Here is a 23156-nt window from a genome sequence, read left to right on the forward strand (position 1 = left end):
TATATATATATATATTATAAGGAAAATTGAAAAGACATACTATAAATTGATTAGTGCCAACAATTCGGTAGAATTCATACAATACTGTATAAAATATGGTCTCCTTCCAACATATGTAATATATATATAATCTAGAATATATAGAATATAATGTATATATATATATATATATATATGAGTAAATACCATGGAATTTCAGCTACTGCCATATTTCGCATCCCGAAGGCAAGAGCAACTTTGAAGTCACATCCTCTATATTTTATTATATTTTGTTTTATATATAACCATAACCGTAACTTGATTGCGGCTAATTAATATATAACGCAAAGGATTAATTCCTAAATTAAATTGTTGTGGTAAATACTTTGAGCTATAGACAAAGCGTAGATCAATGAGTTATAAGTTAAGAGTAGATAATTACCTTTGTCTTATTTTTTAAATATAAGGTCGTACTCACATGGAAACGATTGGCTGGTGTGTAGTGTAACATTTTACAAAATAACAATTCTCAGAGCATATTGTTTTTTCACATATTTACATATTAATCGCCCTTTCATATGACATACACAACATTTAAATTGTTTATTTAGTTTTCTATGAAAATAAAACTTCATTATTATTCAACATTAGATACAGCTTTACTTTATCTGAGTGCCGAAAGCGGTACCATCTCTCAAATAACTTTGTACCATTTGTTGACAAAATTCTTGTTATCCATTCAATCAATCAACCAATCATTTAGATTTTAAAGCGCCATTTCCGCGATGCTCAACAGTCGTCCTCACTCCTCAATGAAATTCATAAACAGGTGGGTCTTGAAATCCGCTCTGAAATTTGTAAATGATGTATGTAGAAAGATCCAGAGAAAAGGGCCAGAAAAAGCTAACACAGGTTTAGCATAAGAGTGTTTAATAGTAGTTAAGAATAAGTGAGGATTAAAAGTTACAGGGTAAGTATACGTGAATTGAGAAATCTCTGTTATTAGTAGTTCGATGATCGTTAGTCATGATCATATCAAAAAAAATATGTAAAATGAAACCTCCACTATTTTTATGCTAATGCGATATAAAAAAGATACATTTTGAGAAAATGTCTACACCACCCATACCAGAATAGTAAGTTTTGAACCGTTTGGTTGAGATTAATTTTTTATTATTAAAGTCTTAATTCATTGTACACTTTGATTCTCAAAAATGTGTAGTGCAAACTGCAAACATATTAAACTGGCAAAAAATATCTGATAAATATATTATTTATAAGTTGTTTTTGTTTTATTAAACCCGTTTCATGATTTTCTAGTAATCTAATCTCATTTCAATTATTAATACAATATTATCACCGTTTGTTAGTTTCTCTCCTACCAGGACCCAATTTTTTTAATATTCATGAATTCGATATATAGCAAATAAGTTTAAACCATTTTATGGTTATAGTTAAAGAACCAAACCAATAAACAAAATGAAATAAGGAAATTTGTACAACCAAATAAACAGATTTGATGCTCCAAATCTTTACGGGCCTTCCCTGAAGTTTGCTGCTTCAGATTCCACGAGCACATTGTTTTTATTTTTTATAGTGCGTAGAATGTCTGGAAGATTTTTGTGATTGATGTGAGGAGTTATGTTGAGTGTTGATGTGATGAATGTAATCTTTAGTCGGTTCGTGCGCACGAATGGCTTCTATCAATACACGTTCCTCACAAAACAACATCAAATAAAAAAAATCCATAACATGCTGTGAACCTTTATTTAAATCAGTCCTTTTAATCAGGCTGTCAAGTTTAACAATTTTTTTATAAGTTAATTTTTTTTAAAGTTTCAAATTAGCAAACGGATGAGTCACAAATAAGAACTCAGGCAAAGCAAGTACACAAATGCCACATAAAAACAATCAATCATTAATAATGGGACGCACACATTTATAAATACATCAACTAAATAGTCAATAATATCACAGCTGGTAAAGTTTACCAATTGCCTAAAATAACTTTTAAAATTATAAATTCATCAGATATTTTTATATAATTCTGTCGTCACTTATTAACCTAGTTGACATCATGTTAGCGACCATGATTTTTATGAAAGACATTTATGTGCAAATATTTAAAATCAGAAATAAAACTAGTAACATAACAAACGAACTTATTACAAATTTATTTACTTTTTCAGCGAGCTCAGCCACATGATAAACAAGTTCACGTTAAAATGAATTGATAAGATGCGCTGGTAGAACATTTTTTAAACCGAATAAATCATCTAATATTGCCAAAAACATGATGATAAATATTAACTGACAATGCATGCTGTGAATTGAAAAACATTGGTGCTATAAATTCTTCATTTACAGTCAGCTTTCCTCCCACTGAGACTTTTGATTTTTCATATTCCCATACGCCTCTTTGAGCAAATCTTGAAAATCCATATTTTTAAGACGGTCCGCCTCAGAGCGATAGGCAGCGTTGCGATCTGCAAATGTTAACGTTAGCATTGAAAAAACACAAAATAAATTTTTCACGCAAAAATCCGTACGACCAACAAGTTTAAAAAAATAGATAAAATATTTGGTTTACCAAGGTCAGCATAATTAGATCCGCAAAATTCTCTCCTTCCTCCATAACAAAACTGAAACGTTTCACACCCAGAAACTTTGCGCCCATCTATTTAAAAATTATATAACTTCGTTTTATATAAAAATTTAAAAAAATCATGGGTTTTAAATTTTTATTCTTAAATATGAAAAACAAAAGAAATGGCTTCATGTAAATGTTAAGTATTTAGTGAAACATCTTTTCTATATGTGTCACACATTCAAACATTTTTGTAGTGAGATACGAAGTATATGCAGTAGGATATGTAAAGATAACCACCTTGAATAGCCTGAGCAGCTTGAAGAGGTGTCTCATACGTAACAAACCCATAGCATTCACTGCAGATAGGACAAAACAAATTAATAGTATGACACAAAGTGTTGTGATAAAATATTAATATTTATGAAAAGCTCAAATAGAAACCTTCTGTTCCTGAAGTGGATACTGCTTTCAATCACAGGTCCAAAATAGCTCATCATTTTTTGAAGTTGAAACTTGGAGAAACGAGGAGGCAGGTGGTTTATATATACGACACGTCGTTCCTCCTACAAAAAATACCTTGCTCATCATAATCATCGCAATTATATAACAACCAATGTCTTCACGACTTTGTAATAAAAACGAAAAGTTACCATTGCAATTCTCTTGTCAATCCTTGTCTTGGGTGAATCACTTCTACAAAAATTAAAAAAAATTTATCTTAGTAGAAAAGGTTAGTTTGTAGTCATTAGGATATTATTTTAAAAGCACAAAAAACCTATTATTTGATGATCTTGAACAACTTCTTTGAGTACTCCTCGAATGACTTCTTGAACTACCGGATGCACAGGCTGATCGATTTCTAGATCTGGATTTACTTCTTGATCTGTATCTTGATCTATTTTTAGAAGATCGTCCGGCTTGATGGCTGGGAGATTCATCTGAACGATATGGCGAATTGTATCTCGATCTTCCAGATGAACATCCATCAGAACTTTCAGACGATGAAGACTCAGTGTCAGATATAATTTCCGGAGAAGAACAACCTGATTTTATTTCGCCTTCCTCATCATCCTGGTCTATTTGTTCACTAGTCGCATAAAAGGTCCTTGATTTAAATGCAACAAAATTAACATCATTTTAAACTATTATTACCATAAATTCTTATAATTCATTCTACTAGCAACAAACACGAACAGCATATGTAAACACGCATAAAACGAGCAACATACATATTGCATGCAAATGTGGAATCTCTCTGCATTAGAAAGAGTGCCTTAACTATTGCAACATGATAAAAATTAGGACTAACAATACCGATGTGATAGGTAAAAAATTAACGGTACCTTTTAGAATTAAATGCATTTATTTTTTTATTGTCTTTTAGCTTTCTTCTTTTTTGCAGTTCTGCAGCAAACTGAGAGACCAAAGTTGATTCTAAACTGGCTTTCTGAATGTCATTTTTGAAAGAGTCATCCACCACATCACGAAGTCGCTTTCTAGCTCTAAAGTTATCATCATTGCATTGCGTTGTTGAGGCATCTTTTGCATCAGTTCTTGTTGCAAAGTTACCATCATCATTATTATGAATGTTTAATGGTTGTAAAACAGACAGCTTACTGTCATTATTCTGCCTTGGATTTTCACTAGCTTCTTTTGGAGCCCTGTGGAAGCTTTTATGATAATTGTGGTCGACAGTCATGGAATAATCATACTCAACAACTTGATCACACTCCATGAGATTTTTGGGTTTGTTGTTTTCTCCAAGATTTCTTAATGGTAACCGCATTTTGTAATCCGATATTGTTATTTTTTTTTTAACCTTGGAAGATGCTGAAGACAACTCAGACACAGGATTACCATTATAATCAATAACAACTTCCTGCATCATATCAGGAACAAAACAGGATGGGGCAGGTATTTGGAGAACCTCTTCATTCAACATCGGAGATTTTGATGTAAGATCTTTGGTTGGTGAATGACTTTTTGGCAAGTTATTTGAAAGATTAACATCTGACTTTGAGAGATTAATGTTATTATTAAGAGAAACGCTTTCAATTTGTTTCAAGCTGTTAATACCATCAGAAGTTGCTTTTGTTGAACTTGAATTAAATCTAGAAATTTTTAAAATTGATGCCATCTTTTGTGGGTTATTAATAGCAGAACACAAAATGACTGGTGCTGCATTTTGAGCTAAAGCCAATTTGCCATTATTATCTTTCTGAGAATCATCCTGTTTTTGTTTTTTTGAGTGCTTCTTCAGATGAGTGAAAGATTTTTCACTTTTGTGCATTTTTTTGTCTGATGTTTTATTTGTTTGACTAATTTTCTGTGATAAGTTTTCAGCTTTGGGCAAACTATTTGAAATTTTTGTTTTATTAACTGAAAAGCCAGACTCTCTATTATCAATTTTAACACTTTTCTTTTCTGGGTCATTTTTTTTAATATTATTTGAGTAGCCATGATCTTGTAAATGGTCGTTTATTTGAGGCTGACAATTGTTTTTTAATTTCATTGTTCGTTGTTGCTCAATTTTTTGAGATAATTCTTTTGCCTTTTCTTTCATTTTTCTAATTTTTTCTGCACTTTGATTTTTAGCTTGTAACTTAGCAATAACTCTTTTGAGTCTTTCATTCGTGTCCTCTTTACTTTCTGAACATTTTTTGGTTCTATTGATTTCTGTTTTATTTTTTGAAACACTTTCTGATTTATCTTTTTTGTTGGTTATTCTCTCCGAATTAGCTATGACATTAGAACAGCTTCCAGAAACAATTGTTTCAGCATGATTGATGTTGTTAGGTTGTGTAACTTGAATCATGTTCTTTTGCAGCGCTTCAGTTGAAGATCCAGATTCAGCAGGCTTTGGTGCTTCGTGTTCCAGCTTTAAAGGAACTTTATCTCTGATTGAGTTTGAAAGAGTGAGCCAAGATTTTAAAAAATGTTACACACTGATTATGATAAATCATTAAACTTGAAAATAAAGAAATTATGAGTGAGAGTAGCTTAATTATTTAAGACTAAGAAATTAAAAATTAAAACATACTCTTTACAAATGTCAATGAGCTCATCCTGTGGATAAACTGATGCTTGAATTTCTAAAGTGATTTGAATTAAAATTAATTTTGAATTAAAATTAATTTTGAATTAAAATTAATTTTGAATTAAAATTAATTTAATACATATTATTTAAGCATCATTTCAATCCTTGGTATTGATTTCTATATTTTTGGCATGTTGTAACATTTTCTGCCTCTAAAAGAGAATGAACTTTGAAGAATACAAACAAAAAAAAATTTTAAATATACACAAACCTCTCTCCAATATATCTAACAAAGCATATCCATCCGCAGCTTCAAAACCTAAGCAGAGCAAGATTTCAGGTATCATTATCTTACAAACAAGATTCTCAAACAATGACACAATAAAATTGGGTAAAAAATTAAAGATAAATCTTATTTTTTAAGATCTATTGTATTAATAAATAAATATAACAATTATTTATAATAAAACTTCATATTAATATTTGTATCATTTCACTGAATTTTTAATTTAAATTATACATTTCACCATCAAGATTGTTCAGCAAAAATCCATGTCAGACAAACATATTCTATTTTTCAACATGCTGATCTTGTAATTTTTAATTGTAAAAAAAATATTGAAAATTTCATATATGCATATAAAACCTTGCTCTGGGAGTTTTGGAAGAGGTTGTGTTCCATTATCTAACTCAGGAGTGCTATCTTTAAAACCGTTGAAGAAGTTTAACTGATTATCATCAAGAAGCAAAGATATGTTGAGGTTATCAAGACTTGTGTTGATGCTATCATCAGCCCTTTCTAGTTGCAATTGATTGCCAATATCAAAATCGATATCAATAACATCAACATAACTTGCAGTTGAGTTCAAGTTGTTTGGGGAAACATTGAGGACATCTCCGTATGTTGTTTTAAAAACATCACTGACAAATGGATAATAACTTTCACTGAGTGGTGCTAAATTTATAACACTATTGTAATCATATATCTCCTCTGATTGAAGATTCATTAAGTCATCTGGCAAGTAATCAGCAGAAGAGAAGAACATACTTTCTTGTTGAGGACTGGACGCATAAATATGCTGCAATGCAATTAGACACATTAGTAAAAATCCAACATATAAAAACATAATCAACAAGATGTGTCTATTAAATTTCCCAGTTAATTATTGCACATGCAATTGAAATTACCTGCTTTCACTTATCCTTCATTCATTTTTTAAGTTAAGTAAGATATGAAAAAAGATGTGTCATTGTAATCATTTTTTATGGAGCATATAATCAAAAGATGTGTTTGCTAATAAATAAATGATATTTAACTCTTGGGGCTACCTTAGTGGGATTGATTTCATGGACTTGTACTATATCATATATTTTATTTTTAATAGTACACAAGATAATATCAAAACCTTTATATTTTGTTCAATTATAATAATTATCTGGTTTTTAACTCAATTTTTTTGCATATTGCAACATCATGTCAAGCAACACTTTTTCATGAATAACCTTATCATCTTGTTTGAAGTCATGCTCATACATGGACAACATAGCATTAACATAACATAACCAAAGTAAATGAGTGCAGCCCATAACATAAGGCCAATCCCATATTACCAAAAAAAATAATCAATTACATACAAGCTAAAACACTCACATGCACAATCACACATGCACAAATTCATATTAATACCAAAACCGAACCTATTAAAAATATGCACAAACTACAAACTACACTAATTAGAAAATCACACCTAATAAGATTTTAAACATTAAAAACAGTCACCAAACTAACTTATTAACTAAAAATTATTTAAGTAAAATATATTCAAGTACCAGACTGCTATTTGTTGTAGAAGTGAACTAATAGGGTGTGGTGTGGATGTTAGATAAGCTTTAGGATTATTAGATGAAGTAGATTCATTAGAATAATTGAATAATATAATTTATAATAGACTAGAGTTAGTTAGTCACTCTAACTCTCTAATAGGTAGTAGAATTAGAATAATCAGTCATGCATTCATTTGTCAACTTTTTTAAACAAATGAAAACGTTTTGAAAAAAATTAAATATAATATCAATTGCAATTACCTGATCGTGATTGAAATCTTCAATAAACGGCTGAATGCCATAAGGCAGGGACTCCATCAGCGAAATCAGGTCTCCGTCAGCACTCTACACGCAAACGAAAACATATATTTTGCAAAAACAATCGTTTGCACATGTAATAAAATAAATAAAAAAAAGACAATTAATTATGGGTGGCATAATGATAACGCTGATCAGTCGGAACATAGTTTTTAATTTTTAACAATGCCACGTGTTTTCTGCTCCGAAACATGCCAACAAAGCGTGCCAACCTTAGATCTGACCGAAGATGAGATGAATATTCAGGTTTTGTAGAGTTTAAAAAATGGCTTTTTTTAAAGTTTTTTTTTTAAATGACAGAAATATCTGTCAATAGAAACAAAGCCAGACTCTCAATCAAACACGTTCACCCAGCAATCGGCCATGACGCACGTGATGATTAAAAGTCTTTGTTTTTAATAATCTGGTGTTGAGCTATTTTTTCTCATGTTAACAGTCGAATAATCCGTAAAGCAGCCGTAGAATCCACCGCACCACGTGGAATATATATGTGGCAACTGCAGAAACACATTTCGCAGCATTTAAAGTGAGAACATTTAAATTTTTTACCGACTAAAAAATATTTAAAAATATTCTCTACTTTTATAGGCGATACAGTTATTGGGTTGTACTTGTATACTTTCATTGTCGTTGTGCTTTAGTACTCCACGACTTTAAATTTAAGGCAACAAAATAATTATCTGCAATTACTGAAACAAAACTTAATTACAAAAAAAAAGTAAAAAATGTCGATTCACATGACTAGTTTAAAATTTTAATATCTCAATTTATCGCTCGTTATATTGGTCAACCGGGCTGCTACTGGACAATATATATAGCTATATGTGTATATATGTGTATGTTATATATATATATACACATACATTTATATATACATATATTTATATATATATATATATATATGCACATGCACATGCACGTGTTTATGAGTGCCTTGGCTAGCTTGCTGATATTGTCCTGTAAAACTTGAATAGACGGCATGCTAGAAGAACTGAGGACAGCTGTGCTGTTTACAAACTTGATTCTACTCGTAATATCAAATCGCGTGAAACTTTTATGTCACGGCCGCTTTCAAATGCACATTTCATTGTTACGTCCACGAAATAATAATTCACAACGTGGCCAATGACGGGGGTGGCTGCTGTAGCGAACAAATTTGCTTACATAATGCCAAGTGTTAAAAACGCCAATATGTGAAGCATTTAAAAAAATTATATATATATATATATATATATATATATATATATATATATATATATATATATATATATATATATATATATATATATATATATATATATATATATATATATATATATATATATATATATATATATATATATATTCATAACCATTACTATCATTGGACTTGTTCAATTTTTATGAACAATACTTAATTGTTATTACTCACGTTACTAGTTAATTGACATGTAAAAATAAAAAGCTGCCTTTATTGTTCTTAAGTTTTGTCGCTCTACTTCAATTTTTAATTATTTTTTGGCTTTATGTATAATAAGCACATGTAAAATGAACGGAAATATAAGTAAATAAATAATCAATTTAGCCCTTGATTGAATTGATTGTTGTAGCTGCCTATTTTCTATTCTGTGTGCTTTTTAAACGGTACGCTTTTTATCAAGTCGATCCTTAGTTAACTATCAATAGTAATTAATGTAAACCTTTAATGCCGCCAACACGTTGTGTGCCTATGCTTGGGAGGAAGGTTATACACGACACACTCCTAGTATTATATGATATATAGGAGAGAGCAATCAATACGTAAAGGTTTGAAGTGGTAACATGATTCACATTTAGGTATCATATAACATCAATTATGTGAAATATTGATTAAAATTCATTGAAGCAATATTTATTTGTTGTTTCAACAATTTAAAAATAATAAATTAATTAAACGGCCATCAAATTGACTGACCTGATCAATCATCAATTCAACTCTCAAAATTACGAACAAAAAAAAGTAAAATATAATCATATCACTCAAAAAAAGGAAATCGCCCAATCATGCAATCATTTATGCACACAAAAGTAGTCATTCATACACTCAATCGTTGTTACCCAACAATTATCAATCAAATATTGTAATCGCCAATCAAACAATCGAACAATCACAGAGACGTCAAGTCGGCACTCGGCAATGTTATTCGATATTCATATAAAAACGCAACAGAATGCGCACTCCTGTGTTGTGCGGTCACAACAAAACAATCAACAGCACGTTAGCGCGCACTGCATTCACATGGTCTTCAGCGGATAAGCAGCTTTATTTAGGTTTAAGAATGACTCGGCGATTTTTTTGTTGTTAAAAGTGCTGGCGCGAAGTTTTGTTTTATTTTTCTATATCAATCATCTGTCATTAATTTATACAATTGATGTATTGTTTCTGGTGCTCAAACTTTCTTAGGAAAACTAAATTTCTGTCATAAAAATTGAAAAATAAATTCAACTCTCAAAATATTGATTGTTTACATTTACACCAAGTAAACAACGAAAAATTAAACAATTGAATAAGTTATTTTGAACGACGTGATTTTTACAATTTGTATACCTAAATGGTGGTAAACATTTTTTTAATTGGCTACTTGGATACGTTTAAATGAAAAGAAATGGCAAAGCATTAAAACGTTCGTCATTTCACTGTTTCTTGAAAAATCATATTTTCATTCATTATATACATGAAATTTAATTTGATACATATTCAAATCGCCACTCTTCATTGATGACATCTTGGCAAGGAGCAGAAAATAAGTTACAAATTTTTACGCCAGGTTTTTCTCGATTGGCCAAACAATCGCCAATTTCATCGGTTACGTGTTTTCCATAACTTTCCCATTTATGGAAAGGATTTCCAATAGAAGATTTCATTTTTATTTTTCCATCTGAAATTATTAAAATTTCATCAATTTTACGAAAATCTTAAAAATGTAGCTTTTCTTTTTGTAACGAATATTTTATTTCAATTAAATTTAAATATTTTCACAAATATGAACAAAACTCAAACAAAACTCATAGTTTCATAATTTATTGGCACGTGCTGTAAAATTTTTTGTCGACTACAATTTTGTTACAACTCTGAAAACATTCAAACTACAAACCTGCGTTATCAATCATGAAGTCATTCAAATATGAACTTATAATTCCGTCCGCTTGTACGTACCACAATTGATTCAAGGCAGGCGGGTAACTTCTGCTGGAGAGCACTGCGTGTGCTTCTCGTAACGTGTTTTCATATTCGATAGTTAACACTTTGGAATGTTTATCATTGACAATATAGAACTTTCTACTGTTAAAAGCCAGATATTCATAGTTTAAATTGTATATTTAGTTTTAAAATGTGAAAAAACATAAATAACCTCTGAAAATTAGTGGAAGGCGAATCGTTTCTTGATAAGCATTCGTTTCTAATGTCAGTCTTGGCGTAATAAATTTGAGGAGGATTCGGAGGGAAAGGTGTATGAACAGGTGGAGATGGCGTGGAATATTTCTTTTGGCAATTTTCGATTGTTGAAACAAAAGTAAACTCGAAACCTTGATTTACGTTGTAATTTGTTCTATTAACAACTAAATGAGCTCCAGGAGTAGGATCAGAATCTTAAAGTTATATAAATTTCACATAAATACATACGTTAGAATATGATTTCAACGAATGATAGACATTTTGCATCACACCCAAAACATGTAATAAGAGATTCCCAGTGTCATTACATGACTCGTTAACAAATTTGTGACATCGGAATATGTGACACCTTTATAAATTTAATAAGAACTATTATGAAGTATTTTAAGTATATGGTCAACATAGTTAAGTAATTGTTTGGACACTCGAAGTACTTACTATACGTTTCAAAGTTCGATTGAGCTAGTTTAAGTACATAGCTTAGTTTGGCTTAGTTTAGTTTCGAAAGTTTTTTTTTGTAATATTTTGTTTAAAAAAAGTTTAAAAAGGCTCAGCTTGTGATATTTTATATAATAAACATCTTTTCATACAAAATCATGCAGTTCTTTCGTGAGTCACTTTTGAAAAAAATATAGCCAATTGTGTTGGTAGAACTGGCATCACATATATACAATCATGTGAACTATTATGGAAACTGGAGAATTACAAGCAAAAGGTGCCAAACCGATCACTTTTGAAAAATCGTACAGTAGAGAAATACCGTAAAGGTAGATTTAAAACTGTTGGAAGCAATGAAAAATACTTTCGAAACATTTGAAACAAAAATAAGTTTAAAGCGAAATTTTTAAGAACAATTTAACCATTAATTTCCAGCAGCCAATCTGGTTTTTCTGACATTACTATGGATTCGCCAATTCTTTGCCAGTGTTGATTCATCGTTCCATATAATGGAATGTTGACAATAGCTGTAAAATCTTTAGAGAATATTAAATTTTTTTAGCTGAAATCATCTCAAAAGAGTTTTTGGAATGTTTTACCATGGATTCGAATAATAAAGTTAAAATTATTATTTACCAATCGAGAGCAAATTTTATGTATTTAAAGTTCCATATTTTAATATTTTTGTATTTTGCTTTTATATTTGTATTTTTCAACTTTTGAATTTTTAATAAAGACTTTTAAAAGGCTTGCTTTGTTACTTTTTGGTTTTAACCAGCGTGTTTGTTTAACGTTATAAGCTCAAATTAGGTACAATGAAATAACATTTCCTTGTTTTGTAGAACGGTTTTCTCAATTTTTCAATTAAGTTTTTGATTATATTTCAAATAGAGTCTCATCGACGGCAAAATTATGTTAATTTTCAATGATACAAAATAATCTCACCTTGCAAGTCTAGGCACAAATTGTTGGACTTATTTTTTATACATCCGCTGATTGGCTCGTCATACCAAAGTTGAGTGTCACTCTCGTCTGCAACGTTGGTTATTAATCTGCTTCCAGGATTTTTCCCATCTATATCTATAAACATGCCGTTCAGTCGACTTTTTATTTTATAAAAAGCCAGACCAACTGTAATTTGCAATTTTGTTAGATATTGTTTATCCCCAAAAAATTAAAAAGTATTACAAATACTATCGAATACTAAAATACTATTACAAAGTATTACAAAAAAATAATTCTTCAATATTTTAAATGAAAAAAAGTAAGTGCCTGCCTTTACTGCGCCTACAAGCATTCTGAATTGATTGAATTCGCGCGTTCATTTTTGAATGGTTTGCTTCATTGTAGGTACACAGCGATTTAATAATAAACGCTCAAATAAACCATTTATTAAATATAACCTGTAAATCAGAAAGTATAAAGTGTCTGTCGCAAGGAAATTAATATAAACCACTTGTATACTTGTATCTAACACACACACACCACACACACACACACACAACCACACATATATATTTAATGTACAATTAATTTTTATTATTAATATTTTTATTATTATTATTATTGCAGAGTGTAGAGTATTTATAAACAATTTCAAAAGCGCTACCGAGTGGAAGCATTGAGCTATATCTTTTAGTAAACAAAAATGCTTTAATCCTTATCAAAATTTTATGGGCCTATTTGGCGAATTTGATGATTTGAAGCTGAGTGGAAAGACTGTTCTAGATTATTGAAACGATGACAAAAAACTTTCTCATGCCGGTAACAAGAAATAAACTGACAACACCTTGCGTCGTTTAAGCACAATCTTTAAATGTGTCTAGATTTTGAAAATGTCATCAACTTTTTGACCATACATTGAGGAGCTGGCATTTGATAAGATAGCATTTGAATATGAAAGTACTTATTATGAAAGTTATTCTTTCTTTGATTGTTAACCAATGTCTTTTTAATTAAAAGTTGAACTTGTAATTAAAGTTTTTAGATTTATTTTCCGAGTCAAAATTAAAATAACTCATTGGAATCTTTTCTACACTGCTTTTTGCAAAATAAAATTGAATGCTTCTTCGCAAAACGCCTCACGAGATGTTAGTGACTCCAACCATATATCAAAATTATGCAAGTGCTTCAAAATAATTAAAAATCACTCACTCAGTTTAAGTGCACCTACTTATAAAATGAAAATCTATGTCAAATATTTAACATTAGTGAATAATTAAATTTTTACTTCATTTGAACAAATCTCTTTCAAACAGTACATACCATTAGTTACAAAATTTTGACGATTGTTTAAAAAACGCTAACCAATTTATGTTTCAGTTGTTAAAAATGTTGCCTAGCCATTTACGTTTAAAATGGTGTGACATATATTAGTATATATACCTCTGAATCTTTGAAGGTACATACCAAAACTAGAACACGTGACAGTGAATAATTGTTATGCTTGCCAACCAACGTTAAATTCAACTACTTTAGTTCAATAAATTTCTATGACCACTTCTGTTTAGAAGGTAGAATTACGAATAAACAAAAAATGCGAAGGCAAAGTGCTATAACGATTAATAGATAAAAACTGAGAAAGTGAAAGAACGTTCATGCCATTTAGGTGGAATTAGTCAATTTATCCTACACAAACAGTGACAACTGGTAGAAACTAAAATATGTTGAGATTTATGCAGCAAGCGTTATCATTCATATTACTCTTTATGTATATGATGTTCACATCTTGCAATCGTTCACGCATCAATGTGAGCATTAATCATTGTTCACAATTTAAAAATGTTTATAACGTTTACACCTTTTGAGGTAGCCAATACAAGGAACCAGGTTACAAGTAGGATATGCGAAAAAAAGCAATGCGAACAACTAAGCATCATGCTATATTAACACACCCGGTGAAATCAGTCTGATAATTTATTTTGAAAAATTACGTTGTAACAAGTAAAAGAAAATGTCAAATGTTAACGTCTTTATCGTCAACTTCAGAAATTGCCAAAAATAGCTCAAAACGAGATTTACGAGTGATTTTTCATTTCATCATGTTTTAAAGAAGTGTATGTACATTGTACACCAACTGTTCGATATATGGTTAGTATAGAGTTACTGTTTTACACTAGAACTATTTTGGCTTGGTTTCATGATCCGTAACTCTCCTAATAAAGACATTGTCTTCTGGATACGGTGGTTTCATTTGGTCGTCTTCATATAAATACGAGGAAGCAATAGCAAGAACTGTTCCACTGTTATCAAAACACAGGGCAGATATGCTAGTTGGATATCTGATGAATAAATAAATTAATTAATTGAATTAATTAATTATGAATGAATAAATGAATGAATGAATGAATGACATAAAACAATTAAATATATTTCATCAACGGTTTACAATTTACTTCAATCAGATGAAAGCAAGAACCTGTGAAATTGACAAAGCCTTTTTTTATTGAATCCATCCCAAATGTTGACAAAGCCATCAGATCCTCCACTTGCAAATGTACTATGTATATTATGAAATGCCAGAGCATTGACAGGATAAATTTTTTCCACATCCTCTTTGATTCTGTGACATTTGAAGGCATATTTCTTCTTTTGAATCTCAGGAGAATGATCAATGTATTCAACTGCCACTCTTCCTATTGGTTTAAATCATTTTAGATTTAGATCATTTAGGTCAATTTAGATCATTAGAAATTGTATCGGCGACAACATGCATACCTTCAATGCAACTAAGAACGTATCCCTGTTTGTTGGGGAAGGCTTTGATGCACCTCGTTTGATACCTCAAACTTGATTCTCTTTTTTGCTCAACGTAGCCAGTATTTCTGAGATCCCAGATTAACACTTTTCTTTTTGCTGCTCCTACAATCAGTTTATCTCCACATAGTGACATGGTATAAACCTACAAAAGTAATATTTTCATTAAGGTCAAATGTACTCAATTGAAATTATAACATCTGAGTGAATGCCCTTTATGCCAAATCATTATTTCTACAAAAGTACCTAGAAGAAATTGTGTGAGTAATAAAGATAATGCAGCTATGACAACCAAACCTGTGCAATCAAAAATAAAACTGCGTATAGATATAACTTCTATTTATAGTGGATGCTTAATTTTCTGAAGACTGGACTATTGCAATTCACCTTTGTGTAAAGCCTCCTGTACAACAAGCTCTTTCTTTACAAACCTACTTGCTCTTTCAATCCTGCTTGAGCTTCCAGTTTCCTTTAACCTTATTTAAAAAACTGTAAATTGACTATCAAAATCCTGGTGACAAAAATCATGACCTGTTTTAAAGACTTATTACTTGTTACAAAAACAACAGATCGCTTCATAAATTCTCACTAACTTCCTAAACATCCCTATTGCTACATCCCATCACCTTGTTGCATTGCTCCAGGCATGGGCTGCTTCCAAAGATAAGACTGTTTCTCAGTGTGTCAAAAGAAAAAAATGTTAAAAGCACATTTCTCCAAAATGCTTATATAGGCTCCAGGTGCCTTTCAAGCTGAAGAGAGAGTGCATGGCACTTGTTGAATGTTTAAATTGTTAACTAACATTATAAAATCCAAAAACTATGCAAAGCTTAACCTCTATTAACATGAATAAATTGATGATGCAAATATAAGTTAGGATAAAATAAAAAACGCCGGAAGGTTAAAAAGCTGTTGTATTATAGATATGGATATTTAGAATATAATTTTAATTTTGCAAACAATACTTTGTTCTGTCTGCTACAACCTCAATATGAAATGAAAAATTTTTAAAATCAAACCGTTTTTAAAAAATAAACCTTGTTTGACTGAAGCAATGAGGTGACAGTAGTAGGAGATCTGGGATCCCAAAGTTTCACATTTGAATCCCAACTACCTGTGATGATAACATTATGTTCAGAAGAGAATTCAACACACTTTATCGGAGCGGCGTGTGTTCCAATAACAGATTCTGAAGAAAAATATTTTTAATAAGTTAATAAAAAAAAGTAGTCATCATGTCAATTCATTTCATTAATGAGATCACTGAGTCTTAATGATGCAATATGATCAGGGGTCCACATCATAATCATTCATGAAGTTTAAGCTAATTGTAGAGAGTAAAGCCATTCTTACAAAAGAAGAAACAAAATCCAGTATAGTTAGCAAAAAGTGTTACTTTAGAATTCCTCAGGGCCTCCATATTTAATTCTTCTAAATTTTTTAAACCACATTGCCAAATTAAAAAACCAACCAGGGCATGTGAATTGATCTCATGTAACAAAACAACATGGTTGCTAAACTCAAAACCATTAACTAATATTAAACTAATATTAAAGCTTAACATTAACAAACTAAAATTAAAGTTTTATGCAATTCATGACAATTATAAACATCTGCAATATATATTAACACAGTATTATGACAAACATCAAAATTTAAAAATAAATAATGAAAACTTCTTTCTTTTATAAAAGCGACTAGCCTGTGTTTGTATTACAGTTAAAAAGTTTCAATGTATTGTCAAGACCACCACTATAAACATTTACAGCATCCTGCAATTATTTTCAATTAAAAAATTCTACATAACATGTTATTTGAAACTATTAAATAAGAAATATTAAATAATATACTTGAAAGCAACAGTCCAAAACAGCATGTGTGTGAGAATATTGAGTCCTCAAAACATTCTCATTAACATCGTAAAGTCGAACATTGTTGTCCCATGAGGAAACAAGCAGGAACTGGGATGAAGTAGGACTGAAGCACAATGATGATATGCAATCCGATGGTGGATTGGAAAGTTTTATTTCAGACATCTGTCTCAAACAAACATTTTTATATAATACATAAGTTTACCAGTCGTAAAATAATATTATTAACAAATAATTAATAAATTAATTAAAAAATATAACATTTAAAAACACTAACCCTGCTAAATATTATGATAATCATAATCATAACACAAATTAAATAAGAATTATATTATAAGATAAGATGATAAAAAAAACAATTTATTTATTTTATAATTTATAATTATATATATATTATAATTATATAATATCAGAACATAACTTATCAAGTTATCACATGTTAAATTAAAAAAAATAAAAATAAATAATAATAATAAAAACCTTTGTTGACAAAGTTCAGCAAATTTTAGAGCAAAAGATGTTGTTGTTCGTATCACAATTCAAATTATGCTCCCGCAAAAATATAGTCAGAACGTACACCGCAATTTCACAGACTCGCTAATGAAGTTGGTAACATTTGGCACAATAACGAAAAGTAAACTTTACAAAGTAATACTACAAGCCAATTACCATATAATAAGAATATTTTTAAAATATTTTTAAAACGTTTAGTTAATTAAGTGTTGAATATATTTTAATTAAATAAAACTAAAATGTATTTTATCTACATTAACCTCCAGAACAATTTTCAACTTTTGCATTACCATTTTATTCGAGGGGCGGTGTTGTATCAAAGATGGATTGCTATAGGTTATTGGAACATATACGTCGTAGGCTAATTACCCTTTAACATATATGTTAATGACGTTCCAGCGCTACATGCTAATCGCCATACGATCTTTTTTCTGTAACGCAATTGTTTTCATATATATACATATATATATATATATATATATATACACATATACATATATATATATAAAGGTTAAAGATTACTCTCTCTTTCGCGTTAGCTTCAGAGGTTTCAACGACAAACACACACAGCGTATATGAATACGCGTGCAAACCAAACATCATATATATATATATATATTCATTGAGTAGTAGCGATTTAAGTAGCGGCGCTACTTTTAAAGCTTTTTAGCCAAAAAATTTTTCTCATTAGATCGCAGGTAATTATTAAGAACCTTCGAATTAAAGAAACCTAAATTAAATGGCGTTACTTTGATTCTATAACTGTTTATTGTCTTGCATTGGTTCTTTTTTGTTACTTTGAAGCTTAAGTGGTTTGTTCTCCATTGTATTCCGAAAAAATCCGTAGTTTTATTAAATTTTAGCACGATGTTTTAACCCCAACACGTAGTTTTATTCAATTTTATAAAATACGTAGATGTGTACGTATTTTATAATTTCTTGAGAGCTCCATTCCCATTCCAAAATACTAGATTTAAATGATTCCCGTTTCCATGCTTATTTCTAATTTGAACAAATGGACTTTCAATGTTGAAAACTATCTCTTTCAGTTCGAAACATTTTTTTTAAACTTATAACATCAAAATTATAATAACAATTTGGACTAGAGGTGGGAGAAAAATAAAATTTACTTTCAATTACCTCCCATCTATAGTCAATTTTCTAACGACCACGAGTGTGTGTATATGTGTGCATATGTCGACCACATAATTAATTGCGTACATACGTGGTTATTTTCTTTGTTCATTCACACGTGTGTGCGTATGCACTATGTGTCGATCACATGTGTACGTATATTATAATTTGTTTATAGCTCCATTGCTAGCACGTGGTTTTCTTCATTGTTGACGCACACGAACACGTGTTGAGTTGCATAGATAACTATTTGATCCAAGTCATTTTTCTCATTCCAATCCATCATTCTCAAATCAACGGTAATTCCAAATCCCCATAAAATTCCCATCATCTCTAATTCAGGCTTTTAATGTTGAAAACTATCTCTTTCAGTATAAAACAAATTTTTTAACTTAGAATACCAAAATAATAATATAAATGATATTGCAAATATTTTAAGCAATCGATTCAATTTTAAACGCACTAACAATAAATTAGATCTCTATCAAAATGGAGGATCTAAATGAAAAATATTTTCACAACCCTTTTTATATGATTCGACATTATATATATTCGACAGAAAGTAGCGGTTGCGATTTTGTCGCTATTTTTTTCATTCAAGTAGCGCTCCTTCGTATGAGTAGCGTTAACAACCCTGGAGTCAGGAATGTGAATGATGTCTAACTTTTATTGATTGATTGATTTAAACTTTTAAAGACTTTTAACTGGAAGAGATTTATTTTTTTCAACGCATACACACAATTTTGCTTTCAAAACAAATTTATTCATCAACATACAAGTATATACAAGTTTATACAAAACACTTTAACAGCATACATTAATGACGTAAAGTTCAAAAACTATTCACGTTAAGAAATGTAAGCATAAAAATTGTTTTGATGCAGCATCATTAGACCGGGTAATTCGTTTTTAGGCATGAAAGAAATTGCTGGTGCATCCAAGTGAACAGGTGAGGGTGGTGGAATGTTGCGAAGTTTCCGTGCTGTCTTGAAGTCCCAAATGTGTGTATATCCGTCTGATCCAACTGAAAGTATCAATAAATTAATTATCACTACTACAGAAAAAATAATATTATGCAAGAATCGCTTAGAAAATGTGCCATTGAGGCTATTTCTCAGATAACATCCAATCGAATATCACAATGAGAAACCTACCTATTCACAACAATATGGAGATGATTCTCCAAATAACTATATATATATAGTCAGACCTCTTTATAACGAACAACGAAATAACTGATATGCCAGCACTATATCGCTGTATTCACGTTTTAACGCCGCCGATAATTCTTCAACGTTCATAATTATATAGTGAAAACGCGGAAAAAATATATACCACAAAAAAGGCAAACCGCTTTCGATTTTGCTGTGCGTCGTTTAAACAGTAATATGTCCAACGCTAAACGCTACAACAGCAAATTCGTGAATTGCTTAGTACACTGAAAATCATGCAAGTGATATTCGGAAGTAAACATGAAAGACCGTATGTCCGATTGAATGCTAGAAAATGTAATAAATGAAACAACTGTTGAAAACGTGTCTGAAACGTATCTAAAGAGTAAAGACTGCAATTAGACTGAAGCCGTTTGAAACATCTGATGTAAATTGTTATAAACAAATTATAAAATAATAATTGTTAGCATACTCTTAATACACCCATTTTTAGAACATCAATGTTTCAAACCAGTTTCTAAATGAAAGTTTGTCGTATATGAAATCCACTGAAACTATTAAACTCAGCACGCTTTACAGCCAAAATAACTTTTTTTGCATCAACACATATTCTCTGCCCAGAGCTAACAATAATGGCCGATATAAATCATTAATTTGATATACTTGATTTTATTTTACAATTGCATATTCCTTCATGCAACATTAGGAGACCAGAAACATTCAAAATATATAAGAAAAAACATTACAGTACTAATTATACAAACAAATGTACCACAAACTGAATTTGCATCATTTAATTAAAATTAAGTTAATTTTACTATAATAATTTCCGAAAATTGAGACTCACTAAAAATGCATTTTTACCTTGTTTGATTATATTGATAGTAAGTAAATCATCTTACAATGTTACCATCGTTTATCTTAATGCCCAAAATTAAGACAGCCCAGAAATTGTGGTTAGTTTTTTTAAACTCAAACGCATATTAAAAGGATTGCAGGAAATGAAAAAGTTGTCCACAAACCAACTTAATTATAAAAAAATTTCATATTGATCATATAAATTCTTCATTCAAATGAATATTATTGGTAGGTAACCTGAGGAAACGAATTGCTCATTTGCGTCAACATGAACTGGTTGTGATTTGTGAGAACGAGAAATCCCTGCATAGTCTAGAACTACTTTTCCCACTCTGATATCTAGCAAGGCAATCTTTAAAACAATAATAATAATGTAGATAAGAATGATTTTCAAATGATCTTAACAAAAACGGTAAAGAGTAAACCTGTTTCGAGGACCCAAATAACAAATAAAAGCCATCACATGAAGTGTACATGTCTGTTACAGATGTAGACATATCTCTTCCGGTTTCACAATTATGTTGTACAAATCTACATATTTTTCCAGCTTTAAGATCCAAAAAGTTGATTTTACCTCTTTCACTTCCGATGTACAAAACATTTCCCTACAAAAAATTAAAAATTAAAGGAGGTTAATAAATATATATAAAAGAAAAAAGCAGAACAAACATCTTTGGGATATAACCATTAAGATATAAATAATAAATATATATAATATAAATAAATATATATAAAAGAAAAAAGCAGAACAAACATCTTTGGAAAAGTCCATTGAGATATACGGTGAACAAGGAAATTCCCACTTGTTATTTAGACTGTGACAGAAGAGTCTCTCTTCGACAGGGGCAACAACCAAACGGGATTGAAGACTAAATGCAAGAGCACGAACATCTGAATCGACCACACCACCGAACATTCTGTAAGGAAAGATGTACTCATTGTTAATGCCGTTGCTGTGTTTGCTTTGTAGGATCAATTTACTAATTGGAGAGAAGTCAGAAGAAACTCCGAATGCTATTACATTCTCATCATCAAGCCAGGAAAAATCAAGAACTTTACAATGTAATCTTTGATGTGAAATTATTTTTAAATCAAAGTTGGGTTTCTTTAAAGAGTAGTTAGGCACATTTTTCCATGATTTATTCTTTTTTGGATCAATATTTACAGAATAAAAATTTCCAGTATATTTATCAATGACAACGAAGGAGTCATCAGATTTGTTGAATGAAATTTTAGTAGAATTGCAAAGATCATACTGTCGCAACAATTTTGAGTTACTGGAGCAGTAGTTGATTGAAGAGATAGCTGATTCATTTACATTGTGGACAAATTGTGTAGGAGTTGACATAAAGCCATATCTTCTGCTCTCAAGTAGAGATACAAAATTTTTAATATTGGTATTACCTTTCCTTGCAGCACAAGAAAACAATTTCAAATCTGATAAACGTTTTTTTTCAGTTCGCAAAGAAGAAAGACGCTCTTTATTAATGACGCTCTTTGTATGAGAGAATTTATTTTTGTCAATCTTGAAGTATCGTTTCTTTTCTTCATCATAATAGAAGCCAGGTATCTGTTGAAAGTTATAAAATAAGAAAGAAATTAATTCATTCATATTTCTGATGAATCTAAAATGGAAAAGCAATGAACTTTTTGAATATAAGTTGATAAATAAATGTTAGCAGGGTATTACCAAGTTATATAACACTTCTAAGCATTATGTAGTTGGGTCAGAATGTGATGTTTCTGAGTTCCCGCAAAAGCAATGTTTTATTTCATATAAACATGGCAAGCTAGTCAGTTATTAAAAATTTTTATTTTGAATAATGTCTCAAATACACTGAAACATTTTACAAGTTGACTGTAATAAACTATTTCCTGTTTAGAACAGAAGCAGTGGTAACACAAATTTTATGCCAGAAAACTTTTAGACAGGATAAAAATCTAATTAAATTATGATAAATTTGTTAAGGAATAGGTAAAATGTGAGATCGGTACTCCTATGGTATCATTCATGTTTACAAACTATCGCAATGTACTTTTAATAAATTGACTCTGCCCGTGTAGAATTAAAAATAATTTAATTAGGAAAGTATTTTAGATCATTACTTGTCAAATAGTTGAAATAGTGAACATTAAATAAAAAAAAGTTAAAATATGAGTAAATTTCTGTTTTGATAACAATCAATGGCTTATGGAGTGGTTAGAGTTAGGGCCTCCCTTTTTAACAAAATTTCAATCATTTCGCAAATAT

General features: G+C 30.2%; 4 protein-coding genes across 4 annotated transcripts in view; all 4 read right to left on the reverse strand.

The window, feature by feature from the left end:
- Positions 1-3322: 3322 nt before the first annotated feature.
- On the reverse strand, positions 3323-8113 carry HELRODRAFT_168160 (hypothetical protein; the record flags this gene model as incomplete). The annotated part of the gene is made up of 7 exons (XM_009014046.1): positions 3323-3674; positions 3913-5466; positions 5610-5661; positions 5878-5925; positions 6253-6685; positions 7692-7775; positions 8093-8113. 7 exons carry the CDS (start codon positions 8111-8113, stop codon positions 3323-3325), a joined length of 2544 nt encoding a protein of 847 aa, XP_009012294.1.
- A 2335-nt stretch (positions 8114-10448) lies between these two features.
- HELRODRAFT_168161 (hypothetical protein) lies at positions 10449-12691 on the reverse strand (the record flags this gene model as incomplete). Its single annotated transcript, XM_009014047.1, has 4 exons — positions 10449-10645; positions 10862-11049; positions 11120-11357; positions 12547-12691. 4 exons carry the CDS (start codon positions 12689-12691, stop codon positions 10449-10451), a joined length of 768 nt encoding a protein of 255 aa, XP_009012295.1.
- A 2031-nt stretch (positions 12692-14722) lies between these two features.
- HELRODRAFT_156412 (hypothetical protein) lies at positions 14723-17393 on the reverse strand (the record flags this gene model as incomplete). Its single annotated transcript, XM_009014048.1, has 6 exons — positions 14723-14882; positions 15020-15236; positions 15319-15502; positions 16395-16546; positions 17056-17059; positions 17208-17393. The coding sequence occupies 6 exons, from the start codon at positions 17391-17393 to the stop codon at positions 14723-14725; spliced, it is 903 nt and encodes a 300-aa protein (XP_009012296.1).
- Positions 17394-19723: 2330 nt separating this feature from the next.
- The window catches only part of HELRODRAFT_168163 (hypothetical protein), a gene marked incomplete at both ends in the record, with an annotated part of 3581 nt that continues 148 nt past the window's right edge, over positions 19724-23156 (reverse strand). Inside the window, 4 exons of the mRNA XM_009014049.1 lie at positions 19724-19899; positions 21143-21257; positions 21331-21510; positions 21660-22475. Coding sequence (XP_009012297.1) covers positions 19724-19899; positions 21143-21257; positions 21331-21510; positions 21660-22475 — 1287 coding nt within the window. The remainder of the gene's footprint in view (positions 19900-21142; positions 21258-21330; positions 21511-21659; positions 22476-23156) is intronic.

The sequence above is a fragment of the Helobdella robusta genome, assembly GCF_000326865.2.
Source record: "Helobdella robusta unplaced genomic scaffold HELROscaffold_13, whole genome shotgun sequence".
Lineage (NCBI taxonomy): Eukaryota > Metazoa > Annelida > Clitellata > Rhynchobdellida > Glossiphoniidae > Helobdella > Helobdella robusta.